The sequence below is a fragment of the Cyprinodon variegatus genome, unplaced genomic scaffold, assembly GCF_000732505.1.
Source record: "Cyprinodon variegatus isolate N-32 unplaced genomic scaffold, C_variegatus-1.0 Scaffold577, whole genome shotgun sequence".
NCBI lineage: Eukaryota > Metazoa > Chordata > Actinopteri > Cyprinodontiformes > Cyprinodontidae > Cyprinodon > Cyprinodon variegatus.
Window position 1 is genome coordinate 406028 of NW_015151030.1, and position 20537 is coordinate 426564.

At 37.9% G+C, this 20537-nt stretch overlaps 1 protein-coding gene across 1 annotated transcript in view; it reads left to right on the forward strand.

Moving 5' to 3' along the window:
• The window catches only part of ptprg (protein tyrosine phosphatase, receptor type G), a 190810-nt gene that overhangs the window by 148448 nt on the left and 21825 nt on the right, over positions 1 to 20537 (forward strand). Inside the window, exons 6-11 of the mRNA XM_015392190.1 lie at positions 1906 to 1972; positions 6365 to 6522; positions 8987 to 9179; positions 15169 to 15353; positions 20136 to 20244; positions 20368 to 20417. Coding sequence (XP_015247676.1) covers positions 1906 to 1972; positions 6365 to 6522; positions 8987 to 9179; positions 15169 to 15353; positions 20136 to 20244; positions 20368 to 20417 — 762 coding nt within the window. The remainder of the gene's footprint in view (positions 1 to 1905; positions 1973 to 6364; positions 6523 to 8986; positions 9180 to 15168; positions 15354 to 20135; positions 20245 to 20367; positions 20418 to 20537) is intronic.

Below are 20537 nucleotides of genomic sequence, written 5' to 3' on the forward strand. Positions count from 1 at the left end.
GTATTCCTATGTGTCTCCTCCCATTGGGAGGATCACCAGGGAGTTGCACAGGCCTTTCCGACCTTAACCACTAATTTACTCTTAATTTACTGGTTGAGGATTCTTTGCGGATAAAGCGAGAATTGATTTACTAGGTAAAATTTTCCAGGCAATTTACCAGGTCAAGACCTGCTATCAAACCCACTAATTTACTGGGACCGCTGTAGTGTGAATAAAGTTGTTACAGTACTGCCAAGGGTACCCACTTGCATATTTATGCAAAATCTTTGTAGTGACGTGTTGCCTAACAGTCCTGAGTCCTGCTTCATGTTGTTAACCTCTTCAACAGCATAATCGCTGACAAACAGGCTGGCAATATTTTATCAAGGATTTTATCTAGAGAACAGGCAGGTCTTGAAACTGGTCAGACCAAGAAATAAGCAAACTGTCAGCACAGAAATGGAAATAGTACAGCTGTCAGGAACTGTCCAGGACTTGGTTATATATGACAAGATAACTGCTGCTCTTCATATTTTGGTAACTAACCACGAGGTCAGATTCTATTTACGTTTAGACCTTCCCCTGATGTCTGCCAGCCACTTCTCTGACTTCTCTGAAACAAAATGTCTTCAGTAAGATTCCTAAAGCTACTAACAACTGAAAGAACCGGTGATACAAAAGGCATTGGTTGTTATAGGTAATCAACTGCTTGACAGTGGTCATTTTCTGTCTGAATTTTTTCTTTAGTGCTTGGCTTGATCAGTAAAAGCTATACCCCTTGCAGTACTGCCACCTGCAGGTGATAAAAGGTACTCCAGTTCCACTATTACAAGGCTAAGTGTTCTGGAGCTGACCTGAATATTTAGTGGGACTAATTTGCATGTGTGGAAGGTGCTAATTCTTGTTTAAAATGAGAATAAGGTCCTTGTCAATTACTGGGTTATATGTGGGAAAGCTTCTGAAGATACTCTTTGCAAAGCATGCGTGTCTGCAAAGACAATGCAATGTTTTTGGCATTGATCTGTGGGGACAGCATGGATCCTGCCATCCATGTGAATGTTACTTACACTCATACCCTAAGTATCGTTGGAGACCATGTAAACCCTTTTAATGGAAGCAATATTCCCCAGTGGCTTTGGTTCTTTTCAGCAGAATAATGCACCCAGCCACAAAGCAAAATAAATAAATGGTGAAAAACATTTCTCAGATTTGAGTCAAAGTAACTCCAATATATTCATAAAGCAAAAACTGGAATACACAGTTTACGTCTTTACAGATGAAAACTGTCATATCTCAATTTCTTTAATCTATAACGACAAAGTAGTGTGTTGCTTTACCCAATTTCCATTTCACCTCATATCTTGATAATTCATACGGTGATAATATATGATTTCTGAAATTTGGCCTTAGAATTAAATGCAAGCAATGGTGAGTGTGCTTGGGAAAAATGGACCTGTTGACTTAAAACTGTTAAAAAGATTTAAAGCCAAAAATATAGCTTTTTATTGTCTCCTAAAACAGCACATAATATGTCATTACAGACCACCTCCTAGCTGTAGCATCTCAGAATGATGAGCTCAGTGGTTGGATTACATCATGTTGCACTCCAGCTTACGATCTGCACACATTCTGCAGACACTAATATAAAAATGCTTCAAGACAATTTTTTTGTGTGTGTGTAATTTTGCAGTAGCAGCTTTCTGATAAACCAATGTAACAAAATGTATCACAACCACAATACACACTCAACAATGCAAGTAATTGGTATTAGGGGCAGCTTGGTTATAATGCCTTCTATATGTTGGTCTTATTCCTTCTCCCTGTATTTTTCATGTTGATTGTCATTTTGTTTGTATGTTTAAATTGCTTTGCAATTCTCCTAATCCTTTTCCATAATCTCCTTTTGTCTTTGGACATTTGCTGCAGCTTGGGCAAAAAGACAACCCAGCTGTGGACCCAATCATCCAGGGATTGAAAGGAGTAGTGCATCATGGTAAGTAATGAAAAAGGAACCTCGTGCAAAGTTTGCCTCATGTATTTCAAGGTAGATTAATATTTAGAGAAAGGATTGATGTTCTTTGCTTCTCTAGAATAATTCTATATTTTTTTTATATGTTATGCTTCATACCTAAATCTCCTTATCACAAAGCATTACATTTGGAATTAAATTTGTGTGGGATTTTCAGAAAGCAATTGACCTTTACCGAAATCCCTTTGACATTGCCTCGTACTTGACAGGGGGTGATCCAAGAGGTACATATCTCTGGCACAGATTCTGACATGCTTGCACAAAACAAATATTGATGTTCTTCGATTCAGCTGCTTAAACATAACGTGTCACAAATATTTATATATATATTTATATATTTTCCCCCTAGATTAGTCTTATCACCAAAGAGAACTAGCAGAGTAAAACTTCAGAAGCAGAATAAATTTGCAAGATACCGCCTGTCCCTTGGCAGGAAAACTGCATGAGGAGACCTCCACATTTTTACTCATAAACAGAGCTATTAATTACATCTGAACCTCATTTAGAACGCCCCCCCCCACAGTTTCTGTCTTGTATATCTTTTCATGGACTATGGCTTCTGCAAAGCCTCACACACGCTTTTAACTATTAATGTTCTTTGTTATGTGCTGTGGCACAGGTCTTAATGACATTGCTCATTCCATAAAGTTACTGCTGCTGGGCTGAAATCACTGTATGCATATTTACTGCAGATTGAGCCTCACTGTTTGGCTCCTTTTAAAACCTGATGGTGGCAGTGATTTTTGCAAGCATTACTGTACACTTTCAGGGAGTTATACGTTTTGGAGCCATGATGCAATTTGTCTACCCCCGTGACGGCTTCACTCGGTTGATTCTGATTAAAAATTGAAAAGTGATTGATGTGTGGTTTTTGGACTTGCACGAATATGTTTGAGACGTGACAAAGACAGCAAAATATATTGGATAAAAGCCTCTCATCCCCAGAGACTACCAGCATACATATTTTTTTGCAGTTTTTTTTTTTTTGCCCTGGGAAAGTAAAATGGGTCATTTTAACTGGATGAAAATCCAATAAAGAAAAACGACTGTTCTCTGATTAGTCTGCCATCAACTGGCAGACCATATCTGTTGCAGTTTTAGTTCACTGAATTATTGAAGCCCCTCTGTTTTCTAAAAGGCATTGGCCGGTACATGAGTGTGATAACCTTTAGTGGAAATAATATCATGCTGTTAGCATGCTAAACCAAGCATCACTTAAAATGTATAGCATCACATTATTGTGTTTATTTATTATTATTCAAGAATAGTACTGCTTAAGGTGGCTGAATGTTACAGAAGCTCTGCTAGCTTGATCTTCTTTTTATAAGAACTTTTAGTTTCTCCATTTGTGAATCAAAGTTTATTTTTTGGATATTATTTGCTTCAGGTGTTAAAAGCTGTGAAACTGGCTGGATTTATAATGTTATTTTCCCCTTTTTTAATACTTGTTATGATGCGTAACCACAGCTGCCATAGAAATTATATATTTTTACACCAGGGAGCAGCTCTTTTACATCTCTATAGCTGAAATAATAGAGGAACCAACAAGAAGGCGCCGGGGATCCTGAACAGAACCAATCAGACGACAGAGAAACAAGAAATATAAGCCATCTCTTCCATCAATCATCATGGGCAATGGGAGATCTTTAGGAAACAAGCTAGAAGAACTCCAAGCTCTAGCAAGGACCCAGACAGAATATTGGTAATGCAAAATGATGTGTCAGGCTTTCTGACCATATTAGCCGACAGAGATTTAAAGAACACTGGAACATTCAAAGGAGGTGGGTTGGCAGAGCTTGTGAACAACAGATGGTGTCATGCAGGACATGTCACTGTGAAGATTCCTCACTACAGCCAAGATGTTGAACTGTTGGCAGTTAGCTTTTGGCCATATTATTTGCCCAGAGAGTTTACCAGTGTTCTGTTGGTAACCATTTATATTCCACCATCTGCTGTTGCCAACACTTGTGAAGTAATCAGTTCCACTGTTTCTAAGCTACAGACACAACAGCAGAATGAATTTGTGGCAATAACCGGTTATTTCAATCTATCCTCACTCTCTGCTACACTGCTAGGGTGAGAGCATTAGAGCAAATGTTTTGAAAAAGCTCAATGTTCTAATACAGAGAGCCGGCCCTGTTCTAGTAAACTAGAGGAGAGGATTTCACATAGAACAATTCTGATAAAGTGAAGAAGATCATGAACAACAGTTCAATTCAATTCAGTTTATCTATCTAGCGCCAATTCACAACTATTGTCATCTCAAGTCACTTTACAGTTTAACCAGATCATAAAGACAAGTTGATTCAAGGTTTTCTATCTAAGGAAAACCAGTTGATTGCATCGCAATCCCTCACACTAATCATGCTTGGAGCGACAGTGGAGAGGAAAAACTCCCTTTTAACAGGAAGAAACCTCCAGCAGAACCAGGCTCAGTGTGAGCGGCCATCTGGCCATCTCACAACAATGAGCATTCTCTTCAGAAGATTGACAAACAAAAAAAGAGTGTCTTCAGTCAGAGGTTTTTCCAGATCTGATGCAACACAGACCACAACAGAAGATCCAACATCTAAAAAGAATAAAAAAAAATACATCTAGGAGTTACTGCAACATTTAATTTCCCAATAGGATTATTAAAGTGTTTTTTGAATTTGACTTTAAAACTAAAACATTTTAATTGTTCCTTGTTTTGCTGACATTAAACAAAATTTGCTTCCATGCTTCCATTATTGTTATCTATAACATTTATGTTATTTATTATTAATCTTTTTATGGTAATTTTGATTCTGATACATAAAAATGGATAAAAATTAAAAACATGCACACATTTATGTAGCAGTTCTCAAGCTCTTATAGCACGGGATATAAATCCTTTCCCCATCTAGCCAGTGTGTAGGAACAGAAGTAAAGCTCTGTGATATTAGATGCTGCATTAGTTGGCCCCTGTGGTTTGGTACTGTCTGCATTCAGCTGCGTGACGGTTATGATGCTCTTCATAGGGAGCATGAAATGTCATGGTTAGAAAAAAATTGTGTTCCTGTTCTTGTAGTCTCAAATAAAATAAAATACATTTTTTTGTTCTCGCTGAGTGTACACAAGTCTTTTATATCTTTATACCAGCATTTGACCGCTGCTTATTTTTGTAGCCTTAAGATAAAGAAATTGTTAAACACATCAATTACTTTATAAATCCGTGAGCTTAAACTCACTGTAATTGGATTTTTTCACTATTTGATTAATAAAAAAAACCCATTTTTTAACTATTCAGAGATAAACAATAACTGCATATCTATAAACAGTCTCTGTGCCTTTAGGAGCATCCTTGGGTTCACTGTCTTGTTCAGGGATATTCTGTGTTATGGAGGGGTCAGGGACTGCTTGGTGAGCCCTGAATATTGGTCGACAACCTGCACTACCTTTGGAGCCAAAGCCTGCTTGGCATGATTGTGTGCTGTGCATATACACAGCTGTTTGTTCTAGCACCATAGAATCCCATTTCCCCAGCTGACAAAGAGCTTGGCATGGATGTTGCAGCTTTTTGGACTGCCGTCCTGCTAGCTGCTAAATACTCCTCGCCTTCTCCCCTCATAGGATACTTGCTTTTCCACTAGCTCGTTATCCCACAGTCATCCATCCATCAGCATCTCGGCGGCCCAGTAGCGATAGGGCACGTACGCGTCTGAAGACATGGAGAAGAAAGCCCGTGCATACTGAGTCGGACTCAGAGTACAGATGAGGCAAAGGGGAGAGGCTTCCCCTGCCTCTGTTGTTTGAATACAAACTCCACCCTGAACCTCTGTTTCTTTAAAGATAAGCCATAGGCAGGGAGAGATTGGATTTCATGTAAATTCAGTTTTATTTTGGCTCCTTTCATAATTGTGGGAAAAAACAAACCGACCGCCATAAAGCTGACAGTATAAATGCAGCAGATAAAGCCATCTTCCTCTAGACGTTTTTCTTTTTTTTTTTTCATTTGTATTTTTTCTTCCAGTCTTTGCCAGGTCTTAATCACACAATAGAACAAATCTGCTAATCATAATGATCTGTCTTAATCCCTGTGGCCTAGCCAGAGTTGTTACATAGAGCGAAGATCGTTGCCACCCAGTCACAGATCAGCTGTCAGGGTTGGCCATCTTATCAGACTCCCCTGCTTTTGCTCCTCTCTCAGTCCATCTCACTACAAAGATCTGGCCAGGGTGATAACAAGTACTGAAGCTTTTAACTACTGCCCTACCGTGAGAAGAGGTTTCAGGAACGCTGTAAAATGCCACAAGGAGGGTGAAATGGGGCCATGCCCAGAACACCAAGCTTTAAAGATCTGTTCACTAACATATTTTAATCCTATGTCTCTTCCAGAAAAGGAGACCAACCTCAGGTCATTCATCTTGAGGGATCTGCTGCCGTCGTCAGTGGACAGTTATTACCGATACACTGGCTCCTTGACCACTCCGCCCTGCAGCAAAGTAGTGGAGTGGATCATCTTCTCCAGGCCTGTGTATTTGTCCCACTCACAGGTGTGTTAAGTCCACTCACACACAGACACACACACTGTAACTGCTGTATTCGCAACACACTAAGATCCCATTTGTGGATCCATTGCAGTTCACTGCTGTGAACGCACTAGCAATTTTCCCCATGAGCCTCACCTCCTTAGTCCCTTTAGCACGTTCCTCTCCAGCTCCTTTGCATATGAAACCATGACTGCATACGCAGGGCATGATTAAACAGGACGGCTGAGCCAATTACTGGCACCTATGCATACAGTAAGTAGAGTAGCAGTGGTAAGTATTGAACATGTCAAGGGTTTTCTCTGTAAATACATCTCTGATGAACTATGTGCATACAGTTCAAAGGAGATGTTTGTAACAATCCAAATAAAGAAATAAAATAAAAAACTGGATTCAAATACAGTTGTCTGTATTTTTCTGATCATTGTTTTCTATAAAAATTATTAAGAAACCTGTTAACACCACATCCTCAAAGTCGACTTCTTGTTTTAGTGTCAGTTATGCGGCACAGCAGCACCACCCTTTTTGCTGCAGCTTATCAAAAAGTCCTGTCTGCATTTAAATGGGCCTATTATGTTTTTTTATATTGAAAGTTTTAACACTGCCAACTGTGCCCTAACACACTTGCATGCAGGCGTGTTAGGGCACAGTTGGCAGTGTTAAGGACTCTTATTTAAAAGGTCAGGCTTGTTAAAGAGCCACCATAAAAAGATGAACCTTAAAATTTTTGCAGTTAAATTTGGAAAAGCCTCCATATAAATTGTTGTGATTATAGCTCTGGTTTTGAGAATCTTGGAATTAATATTGTGGTCATGATATTGTCTGGCTCTGACTACAACGCTCCAACAAATATGACATGTCCATTGACCAGAATGTGTAAAACCAATATTTATCATGGCCAGTCCAAAAAATTTTGTGAAAATGTAATTTTTTATTTTTTATTTTTTTCGCCCCTTCAGCAGCGGGATCTTGCTCTGTAATGGATGCATACAGTAGATCCCATGTTTTCTTTAAAACACTACATCTGCTAAAGGTTGGTGATTTTAAAGCTATCAGGGAAGGGTCTTTGGCTCTTCAGCAGTTATTCTGATTATTATTCTGATTATTTTTTTTACTCCTGAGACAGAAAACCTGAATAAAGCACTTAGTAACAGCTTCCTTTTGCTAAGTGCTCCAGTGTTGGTTTTTTTCTTTTGTTCAATTTTGTTCTCAGGAACATTTTAAAGTTTAGAAATACTTTCTTTAACTAAGGTTTTGATATAGCTCTGCTTTTAGGCATAATGAGAGGCCTCTTGTAACTTGGTAATAACAACTCCTTTTATAGGATATTCAATAGGATTAAACCAGCTAAAATGAAATCTACTGCTACCTAGCAGGGTTGTTCTTTAAATAGTAACACATTTCACACAGTTGCTTGACTTACTATACCGTTTCTCCTATTTTTCTCGTGCTCAATACACATCTCTATGTGTTCCACTTCATTCCACGTAGCTTGATTAATGGACTTTTTTCCTTATGTATTTCTATGCATGGATTGCTGTGGTTGGTGTTGGCATCTAGTGTGAATTCCATGACAGCAGGCCCAAAAGAGACAAATGCTAATTTTTTGAACACTTGTGCAGAAATTGTCTGTTAAAATTCTGTCGCATTGGAGCAGATCATCATACAATATCGGTTGTTTAAGTTGATCAATTTAAATACGTCCATCTACAATATCCACCCAGTGTGTGCACATGAAAAACGCAGCATTTTGCAGCCCTTGCCTGTGTGCCTTAAAACGTTTTACCTCCAGCTGTTATTGCTGTTTGTGATTTTGAGAGATAATATATGCCAAATCACGCCCCATGCCTTTTTTTTGCTGATCCCCTCCCTTCCACAGTGCTTTGCTGCATCTTTTATACATTCAATTCTTAGGCTACCCAGCTGCATATTCTCTAGTGCATTCTGTGCCGTAGAAATTTGCAGGGCTCAGTGGAATTTCTATGAACTTGCATGAGGACAAATCTTTTGTTCAAGAATGACTTCTGCTGCAAGGATATTGACCACCTCGACAATGTTTGTGACGCTCACAGATAGTCCTTTATGAACCTGTAATTCATTTCTCCAAGCACCCATAGGACACATTGATTCCACAGTATCTGTAATGTGTAGTCATTACAGCGCACGGCAGGAGATCATTCTTGGCAATCAATGGCCACAAATTTGCCCCATTGAGAAGTTACAGCCCAGCAGGTAGCCAGGGTGATGATTGAAGTCTGTGCCTGCTGCTGCCTGTGGTGTAAATGTTTCTTGCAAATACTGCTCTCCACTTGTGAACATTCAGCTACTGGCAAGTGACTACAAATGCAGTGCTGCATGATATATTATATTTAACACATTCAGACGAACATTGACTCAGTCGCACAAACACACACAGCAACTGTAGCACTTAAATTAGCTTGATAGATATTCTGTGTGTCTCTCTATCCAGCTGGATGCTTTTTACTCCATCTTCACCACGGAACAACAGGACCACGTCAAGTCTGTGGAGTACCTGACAAACAACTTCAGGCCCCTGCAAGACTTGAACAATAGGAAGATTTTTAAGTCGGCTGTGAAAGATGCATGGCAGAAAGATTTGACTGAGATATTAGGAAGCCCACACAGCACTGAGGCCTCTAGAGGTAAGATTTTTTTTTTTTTTATGTCTGAAAAGACGTATTTTCTGAACACAAATTGTCGTAGTTTTCTATTTTATGTGTCAGACTGAGCTGTTGTTAGGTGTTATCTCTAGATGGGGGTGAAGAAATTGTAAATGTTTTTCTTTGTAACAGGCTAAAAAAAAAATCTTGAATTTGTTATTCAGTTGGTTGTCTTTGAGGTTCTTGTGGGTTAATTATCTTGTCTTGCTCTTTGATGCTTTGGTTCATCGGTTAAGTGCTTAAAAAATTAACAACAATGTTTCCCTTCTCCGAAAACCGTCAAATATAGAAGGCTGGTCCAAGACATTCTAAAAATCAAAATCTTTTTGCCATTTAAATATATTTTAGATATTGCTGTGCTTTTGCAACAGAAATAAATAAGAAGTTGCTAGAGACCTATGGGCAGTAATAGAAAGATTTGCTTTTGAGGATTTTTCAGTTTTATTTCCATTTAGAATTTCTGTTTAAATGGTTAATACAACTAGGAAGATTATGATTTTTTATATATCTTTTTTTATATATTGTCAAAAATTTATACTTTTGGACATATGCTATTGCTGCTAACACAAAAGGAACTTCATACTGTTCCCAATTTGGCCCCAAAGACAGTAAGGGGAAAGATTTTTTAATCAAAACTTCACCCTTAGTTTATGATAGAATATTGAGATAAAAATATTCTGATGGATCTTAACAAATGCTTCTGTATACTCTTACAGGGTAAGCTTCAGAAATAAAGGTTACTCAAAATTAAAGTGCATTCTGTAAATGTTGAGTAGCACATAAGAGATATAGATAAAGGAAGTGGAGCTTAATTTTGTATCATTTAAAAAAATTGGTCCAATTGCTACAGTAAACAAATTTGGCAGATGTTAATTATTCAGATTTTTTGTTAAATAACTGCTGCTGCTGTTGTTTTTATTGCACACTCACTGCACAAATGAATATAAGGCATTAGTTAAATATGGTAGAATTGTTTCCTAAAGTATTTGATTCACAAGTACAAATGGATAGAAGTTAAAAAAAATATATACATATATATATATTTTTTTTCAAAACCATGAGGCATGATAGTTGTTAATTATTTACAAAGGCCACATTAGTTTTCAGTAAAATGTTTTCATTGGTGTCCTCCCTAATTTGTTGTTTCAGAAACAGTTTATAAGTTCCAATTAGATTTGATTAAAACATTAATTAAAATGTATGAGAGCACATGGTAGCATTAGTTATGGGTCCCCCTGCTTTGGTTAATGAGCACCGTGATGTATTGCTCTAAAAAAGTTTGAAAAAGAAAAAAGAGGAGAAAATAGCCTCCTAAAGTGTTTCTATGTAGCCAGAGTTCAACTTGATTTAATGAGTTAAGATGCACAACTTAGTGACAGCTGTTCTTAGTTTGGATCTACCTTTTCATTTTTTTAAAGTGAGAAGCATATTTCTTACTAGTTGTTGCTGAATAAATAATGGAGATCAAAATGTGTTCAATGAAAAAAATGCTAATAAGTATAATAATAAGCAGTGAGTGTGTTACGGTAATCTGTACGGAAATACAGACTTGTTATCGTTTTAAGTAGCTCTACTAGAGTCAGAAAAGCATTGAGGGGCCAGAGGCCCCATGTTGCCCTATTGGTGCCATGAGCATATCCCATGATAGCAGAGTCATGTGTGAGCTTTATTCGACATATTTATTGTTTATTATTGGAAATCTCAAAATAAAATTAAAAAAAAGTTATAATGCTAATATGACCATATTCAGGTTTTTTGGGAGTGAATTTGTTTTGACAGGTTTTACTCAGTGACGTTACTGGATCAGCACTGTTTCAAACATGGTTAAAGTTGCTGTTTGACTGAGACTTGAAAGTTCCCTCATGTCAAAACACAGACTTCACGTGAGCCTTGATCAGAGTATTTTTGTTTGTCTTTTTGGCTTTTATGTGAGTCTCTTCCTTCTCTTGCTTTATCAGAAAGTGCAAGAACTCAAGAGACTAATGAGAAAGGCTGCTGCTCCCTAAATTGGTGTTGTTGGTGTCTGGCAGAGAGAATTGATTGGGAATGCTTGTGATGAAGTTGGAGCACTCTAAAAGAGCCGATCAGCAATCATCATTAATTTGTGGCATAGCTAAAATAGACTCATACAAATTAAGTTGTAAAATTGCTTTTGTGGTGCTATATCACTGGGCAGGATGAATGAACATCAGCTTATCTCACATTTTCTCTCTTCTCCTTTTTCTTTTGGTCATTTTCTTGCAGTATTTAACTGTTGAGCAATCATGTTTTTTGTTCTTGGATGTAAAATATACCATTCTTAAAATGGGAAGATTACTTTTCTTTCTTTAGGAGTAATATCTCTTGAATTTGTGCTGTGAGGAATACTGTATAGTTTTTATACTTATGAACCAAATGACAGCTATGACTTTTAAAAGTTTTTAAATCATTTGATAAGGCTGGAAGATTTTATTGATAAATCAAATTCTCTGTTAATGAAAATGAAATGTTTGGAAAATCAGGATTTTTTTCCAAACCTTGGTTTTCCATAGTGTAGTTCATTACTTTTCTTTTTTGAATGTCTTCTCATAAATAATAAACTATCTGACTATGTATTAGCATTAGCAGAAAACATTTAGTGTTACATTTTATTACATTGTATTTGGTCACATTGGAGGAAACTGTCTATTTAAAGTAATCCCACTGGGATTCTTGTAGACTTGGACGAAGCAATTTAACGAAGGCTCAGACTATTCAACTACCACCTTTAGACAATCACACGATGCTTCTCTGTATTATCTTGTTCTAAAATGGTCTTGTCAGCTTAACAAGCTTGTGTTTAATGGGACATAGACCTTCAAATAATTCAAATTTTTTTCTTACCAGTCCCAAGAATATCTTCCCTAATGTCACGGGGATCACCACTATGTGTCTTGCTTTGTTTTCTGTTTGCTCAGCAGTGGTTTCAGATGTGTCTCTCTCTTGGAAGCCATTTTAGGGAGCCTTTTCCTTATTGTTGGTTTAAGAAAATTGGGCTTAACACCAAGACAACTGAGACCTACTGTGCTTTAAAATGTTTCTCTTGGATCTTTGTGATCTCCTTGATGAGTTTTCCATGCACTCTGTGAGTCATTTTAGTTCTCTGGCCAACCTGGGAAGGCTTAACACTAAGGTGTGCCTTCACCATTTGGGAAAAAATATTATTCCTGTGATAAATTGTATTCTGTATCTTTACTGAGCATCAAGTGTTAATAGAAAAAGAAAATAAATAAATCAAATCTATAAAATAATTTGCTGATTCTTGATGTAAAACATTTTTCTATATAATTATGAAAACTGCTTATTGTGTTTTTAGGCTCATCAGTTCTGATGATCTGAATCATTATATTGCTGCAAAAAAGGAATAAATGACTGAATTCAGTGTAATGCAATTTGGAGTTCCTAGACTTGAACATGAATGCAGCTCATTTACCATTTCCTGCATCACAACCAGAGTCTTTAAAGACTGATCAGGCTTTTTCATTGGGATTGAGTCCTTTTTTTCATGAGAAAAAATTTTTTTTTTTTGGCATTTCGTCTGAGGCCTTCAGGAAAGATGAACTAATTAGGAGATATTGTGTTGCAACCACACCAATGAGCTCATATGAAAGAAAGAATTGTATTTTCTATACTAGATTTTAGACTTAGACAAAATTTATTGTCATATTGTACACACAAAGTGTATACAAAACGAAATTTCGTTCAGAACAGCTCTCCAGACATTTCCATTTCTAAAGTGCAGCAGTGATCAAATGTAAACATGGTGATCAAATGTAAACATAAGACTGTATGATTTACGGTTTTTCCAACAAAACATTCAGCGCTTTTTTTTTTTGGATCTATCTTTTGGTGTCTGGAGACCAACGTTCAACATCCAGTTTCAACTTTGCCGTTAGCCACAATAACTGTAATTTTAGTAAAAGAGAAATGGAAGGACAGCTCTGTGGAAGGTCAGAAAAACCATTATTTTAAGAAACCATGTTGTTGTTTTCAGGTAGGCGATCTAACGGCAGAATTGAGAGTTAATTTGGAGTAACTCTGCTGTTGGTTGGACAACAGAGATTCTCCAGAGATGAAAGGTCAAGATTAAACTTTTTTTTTTGCCAGTGTGAAAGTAGAAAACTCAGCTTCTTTTTCCCAATAGCATCTGATTAGGAGAAAATGTCTTTTTTTTCTTTGCAGATATTTTTAATAACAGCATGATGAGTCACTATGTTGTTCTGTTTCAGCTCATTGACTTAAAAAGGTCTGAAACTGTGAACAATACCAAACAGAGTTTAATAGAGATCAAGGTTGAGCAATGCCAATGATGTGTTGTCTTAGTTGCCTCTAAAAAATGATCTAAGTAAAAAGAATCTGCAAAGTCTGACTTCAGAGCTTTTTATTTTAAAAGCATGTTTGGTATTTTGCTCTTTAAAAATGACTCAAGCAGACAGTTTAAAATGCAGTGGTAACTCCAGCAACAGCTTCCCATGATCACAAAACAGGTGTTGTAGTTACTGTGTTGTTGTTTGTCCCCCAAATGGATTTCCTGCAAAGTTAAGTAAAGTGCTAGTATGTTTAAATCAGATGTATCCCTTTCTTGGTGTTTTCAGATAAGTTCATGTTCCCTGCATCATTCCTGCTTTGGCTTTGAAACATTTCGTACAGCCTTCAGAAGCGATACCCAGTGAAGCGGCTTTGTTGACAACAGTTATTTTATCCTCCTCATTGTTGATGCTGCCTTGAGAAAGAATCCCACTCTGCGCTGAGTGGTGCTGCAGGAGGAGACTGTAGCTTTTGAGATTATTTTCTGGAGGTTAAAGTATGCATTGCATAAAATCAACACATGAATGTTATGATGTGTTTTGGCTTTTTGTAATTACTGATACCGATATAACATTTACATTCTGGTTCTCTGTGCTCACTGCTTTATGTTGATCATATTTAGCCTCAATAGGTCGTCTGCAACAGTTCCTGGAATCAAAACACCAGTGATGTCAGTGGATCAGTGGGGTTTAAAAATTAATCCTTTACTGTCGCGTTTACTGATAAATTTTTAAAAAAAAGTTGCGTGGGTTTTTCATTTTTTGTTTCCCATATGCAGGAAGCATGAGGATTTATTTGAGCATACAAAGCAGAAGCTGATGAGAAGCTTTCCAGAGAATTATTAATACACTGATGTTAATCGTGAAATGGAAGAGACTTTCAGGACAGTAAAGATCCCGCCTCCAAAACCATGGTGATATCCTCAGCTGCTATTAAATTATTGTTCTTGAGCTACTGAACCTGACAACGAACATCCGACAGGTTATGATGCATTTCGCACCTGTCACACCTAATCAACACCCTGAGATTTTCTTCCTCTTGTTTTTTTTTCTTTCTTCTCCCCTGTGTGCCTTTGACTGATTCCCTTCCCTCCTTGTCTGTCTTTCTTCCCATCTCTCACATGTCATGGTGCATAATTTGCGTCCCAGCCTCACTGTGCAAATGGGGAAAATTGTGGTGACAATTTCAATTTGGCAGAAACCCTAAGAGCACATAGTCATTTGACACCAGCTTCTGATTGCTACTGCCCTGATGTGCAGAGAGGCCTGTCCAGATTGTCCCTTGCTCATACTGATGGAGGGTTGTGTAAATATCTATGCGGCAGCCTGCACTGCCACCTTCAGGAGGACTCAGGTTTTTTTTGTTTTTGTTTTTTTGTTTCATCCTTCTCACACAAACTGCTTTGACCTATACAGAGTAACATCCAAATGAAGATTAGGTAGAAAGTACCTGTTCTCTGCATAATGAGAGTAATATTAAGACTGTTCAATGCTAAAAAAATACATTTTTATTTTTTGCTTAGAGGGTTCTGTATTAAAATAATTTAAAATCCAAATTTATGTTCAACCTGATTGCTATTTTTTACAAAACTTGAATTTTGTAAACTATTCATGCAAATTTTTTCCTGTTTTATTTTCTTCACCAGTGTGCAGCAGTGCCCCAGTGAGCATGAAAATCCAGCCGTTGAACGAGTCGGCCTTGATGGTGAGCTGGGAACGGCCCCTTACTATCTACCACCCACCCATCACTAGCTACATGGTCTCATACAGCTGGGTGAAACGGGATGTGGCAGACGAAAAAACTTTCATAAAGATGGGTGACCAAAGCATGGTAAGAATGATCCAAAATCACCAAATCATTTTCATTTAACTTTCTTTGTGTGTTTTATATTTTGATTGTGATTGCTTTGATTTGAATATTTGTTAAATTCCAACCTTATATTGAATTTATGTATATGTAATCCTGCTTGTGCAAATTGTCAGTCCTTTGGGTCATGGCAACCAAAAAATCAGAGGCTCAGTTTTTCTCTGAAAACGTTTCCAGTAGGCCTGCAACTAACTATGGTTTGGCTAATCTATTAATTCGCCAGTTATTTTTCCATTTCATTGATTTATAATCAGATACCAAAAAGTTCCTTAAAGAAGATTTTTTTACACTATTTAAACAAGTTTAAACTAAAACTTTTACATTTGATGAGTTCTAGATAGAGCATATTGACAGAAAAAGTTTTTAATGTCTTAAATGAAAATCTTTTCCTTTTCTTTTTACAATTTGGTATAATTACTGCTCTAAGTGGTTTGGTCTGTCAGCTAAAGACATATTCTGGAGTCTTTATACTCCAGTTAACGATAAGTCAATTACTAAAGTAGTAGACAATTATTTAAATAATCGATTAATCACGATTCATTTGATTTTTTCCACACCTATCCAAGAGTCTTTGTCAATGCTGTCACCTCGCACTAGAGCACTAAATTATTTGTAATGATACTAATTCTCATTTGTAAATATATTTGTGCATTTTGGCACAATTGTATTATTTGTTGTGAACGTTTTAGCTTTATTCAGTTATTTTATTCTAATAGTCAGTGGCTGTTCCTGGAACAGCTGTGATTTGTGTGCAGAGCCTCACATGCATCTGTCAGGCTGAGACAGTGGCCAGATCACTGACAGTGTGTAAAGGGGGAGGCAGGTTGTGATGAACTCTGCATGTGGCTGTTGCTTGATATGAGGACGCAGACGCTTCCCCTGTCACTCACCTGTCTAACAATAGAAACACAGGCCTGTCGCAGACGTTGACGCATCGCGACTGATATATGTATAATGAGCTGACAAAAGCCCTCGTGGCCTTTCCCCACAACCAGCGTTTGCCCTGTCGCCCGTTGTTGGTTTGTTTTTTATTTGTCTCTGTTTTTCTTTTGGCATTGATTTAAATTTGAAGTACATTGTGAAGTCGAGCGGGGTGTAGCAGGGTCTGAAAGTTAATTCAAATTCAAAGCTGTGCAAACAAAAACAGAGTTTACGCTTTAGTTTTAGCAAGGTGGAAAACCAATAAGAATCCTAAAAAAAAACATAAATCTGCAGTGGTTCCCAAAAGTAGAAGCAGCTCTTTGAACACAGGCTTCCTTTAATAACAGATGCAGAGCAATGTAGTCTTTAAGATCTCTGATCCACTGATCGCTTAACTCATTTCTGCCGCCTTAAATATTGGAATACCTCTTCAGTCCTTACATGATCATTCCTTTAAAACATTTTGGCATGTCTACAGAAATAAATCTTCTCTCTGCTTGAAGCTGCACCTACTGGGATGTTCCTTTTTCACACTATATAGCCTTCTCTCCGGTCACATCTCTTTTCATTTCTGAATTTCCAACATCCAGCTGTGCATTTCTTTCAGGCCTTCTGACCCCCTGCTGTCTCCGTAGTTTGCATGACTGCCTCTTTAGATATAAACAGAACCAGGTCAAAACAATCACCCACCAGTTCAGAATAGTGGGATCAGTTCCCTGGTGACACCGCTACCTCTAAACTGGTCATGCATTGCAAAATACACGGTTGCCGTTGCCACGGGTTGGAAGTTGGCGAGACGTCTCGCACACTTGCTGTTCCTGTGACTCCCTTTTTTTGTACGGAACAGTGCGCAGAGAGAGCATGATCCAAAGGAAGGCATTTGATAAACTATTGTAGTTTGAACTAGACTATAGAACTTTGATTTCCTGATTAAATCCAGAATTCATATTTCCTTTTTATTTACAGTGATCTAAAATAGGTAATTGGACCACTGAGCAACAGTCCAGCCCTTTAATCTCTTTGTCTTATAATGTTCTCTCTGCTTTGGGAGTCGTTCAACATGTCTTGGCAAATAGCCCCGAAACCTTGAATTGTTGTCAAGTCTGAGGTTATGTTTGTTTCTTGACCAAGATTTTCTACCATACACTTTCCATCCACTAAAGGACAGTGGCTTCGGATGAAGGACTTTGAATCCTGAGGTTCTGAGTTCGAACCCCACTCCCACACACTGCCACTCTGGCTCTCTGAGCAATACCCTTAATCCCCACACTGCTTCCCGGGCGCCCCGCAATGGCAGCCCACTGCTCCCTAAGGGGATGGTTTAAATGCAGAGGTAAATTTCTCCGATGTGAGATCAATAAAGTTCAATTCAATTATTATTATTGCTTACCCTGTAGCCGGTGTGTTGTTGGTTCAAGACCCAGCACTGGCTTTCAATGTCATTGGGCAAGACACTTCACCTGCATTGCTTACTGATGGTGGTCAGAGGCTCTGGTAGTGCCATTGTACTGGACCCTCGCTTCTGTCAGTGAGCCAAAGGGCACCTGTGGCTACAGTGTAGCCTGCCACCATCAGTGTGTGACTGTGTGCGTGAATGACTGAATGTAGTGTAAGTCAGAAACTCGTGACTTAAACAAAACGCCATATAAGTAGAGGCCATTTGGGAGGTGATGGCCTAGTGGTTAGAGCAGTGCGCTTGTGCACTGAGGAGGTTTACTCAGTTCGATCACTACAGCCTGCACTCTGGGTTCCTGAGCAAGACCCTTAACCCCACACTACTCCCCAGGCATCACACAATGGCATCCCACTGCTCCCCAAGGAGATGGGTTATGATGCAGCAGTGAATTTCTCCATTGAGTTCGCTGATGTTCAATTTTCTATTTTATTTATTTTCTTTAAACTTTCCACTATGCTACGGTATGAACTGCCAACTTCTCTACTACTACTTTAAGTTGGCTAACCAATTTAAGGAAAGTGTCAGCAATTGTCTGATGCCCAAATGCTAAAGTAACAACCACTATTCCTTAATATCAAAATGCACATAAATAAAACTTCTTTTTTTTGCAATAGTTGTGTAGGTTTTTATAGGTCAGTCAAACCACATGGGCTACTTAAGGAACTGGTGCTGTTGACAGATTTGGAAATATTTGACCACCATGTGGATGCTAACCTTAGGGCACAAATAGCTCTGTAAGATGAGCACTGACACTAGCCTACTGCCAAATGAATCACACTGTGATATGAAGGTCAATGTTTTTGAATGGCCATCCCAAAACTGAGGATACATGGTTTGTGTGCATAAGGTGGTGTACAACATTGTAATCATCAACTTTATGTACTAGGTACACCTAAGACAAAATAGAATAGCTGATGCAGACCGACAGGAAAAAAAAAAAAAATTCTGCTTAAGGAAATGAGTTTACATGCATTTTGTTGACTTGTTTTCACGTGTGCACATGTTTAATTGCTTGATCCCAGATTTATTTTTTAAAGACTCCCAGTATTCTACTTTTATGCCCTAAAAATGAACCCTTGTTGAATATTTATAGACTCTATGAGAAGAGTGGGGGTGGAGATGTAATTTTAACATTTTTAAACCAGTTGATTAAACTATTTAGTGAAAAAAAAAAGAAAAGAAAAAGGTTTTACTCACATTTTTTGCCATGCAGCTCATTTTTATGCTGCATGCATTTAAAAAATGTCTGGAAGGGATCTTTTACTTGAAATCTAGCCACTGAAGCTTAAAAGTGATGGGCAACTTAGTTAGAATGAAATAAGAATATAGAGCAATGCTTCTTGCTGTCAAATATGGCCTTCCAAATCAAGTTAAGGCTTTGCTCTGCTAAAGATGGATTAATTTATATTCCCTGAGATTTTTTGAACCCCCAAAAGTCTCTCTAGCTTCCCAACAAATCCAGAAACCTGCCACAACAATGACTGCGGTTGATTTTAAACATAGCTAACATTTCAGTTTCAATCTTCCTCTGCTGGTTATTTGTTGCCCCTGGCAATTTGCAGCAACATTTAGTGACCTTTTTGTTCTCCATCAACCACGCTGAGCCCCGAGGTTGTCTGGCACAACAGTCATATCTCCACAGTCTTAGTTTTCATCCCCTGTTTTCTGAGGCATCGTCAGACAACGGGAGCAAGCAGAGTCTTCTCTATTAGAGCTGCTGTACTGTGGAGAAGCGTGTGTAGGCGTGGGATATGGAGAAGAGTCAGTTCTTAAAGCTCATATTTGAAGGTTGTTTTGTGAGTTAAATAACACAATAATACAACTGGAGGATTCTTGGCTTTTGAAATGCTTTCTGTCTTTACCAGTTCTTTTAAGCTGACTTTCACTTAAATGTCTTTTTTTTTTTTTCAAATATCTTAAATTGGCTGGAGGTTTATATTACTTTTGCTTAAATAGATGCTAAAAGAGAATCATTACCGGTGCATGGGGTGCTGTGTTGCTATATTATATATTAGTCCACTTCTCCCTCAGCTGGCAGTCGCTCTTATTTGGCCACTTTCATTTCCATTTCAATTTTCTGTCTTCTGTGTCTGGAAACTTTATCTGAATTACTTTGCAAAAAAAAAGAAGAACTGGCTCTGGATCAGCATAAGCAATCACCCATCCAATTTTGTTGACAATTTTATTATAACCATAGCCATCTGTGAACACTATTAAATTAGGCGGAAAAATGACAGAAGATTAGTATAATATATTTCCCTTTCAGGTATCACAATCCACTCCTTTAGGTAAAATTTAACTACTACTTCATACTATTTAAATCCTTTTTTAACTTGTTGAAAATGTGTCCATCTTGTGTTCTTTTGCAGAAAGCGGTCATTACTAACGTCTCCCCGGACCTACTCTACCTGTTCAAGGTGCAGGCAGTGTGTCAGCACGACCTCCGCAGTGACTTTAGCCAGAATCTGCTGTTCAGAGGTAAACAGTTAAATCCCTGAAGTGCTTTAGGAGCTCTGCGTGCTACATTTGAACTCTCTTTGAGTCAGGCACGTAATTACTTTGTTTTTAAAAGCTTCTCTATTTTTCTTCTTTCTTTATCAGCAAATACAACAAGGATATTTGAAGGCTCTCGCATTGTGAAGACTGGAATGGTTAGTTGGTCAGAAAATTACTGTTCAAAAGCAAGAACCCTGAACTGTCTGCAGATGTGAAAATCATATATACTTCCCGAATGTATTTAATTTCCTGCTGTGTGTTCCATCCATCCATCC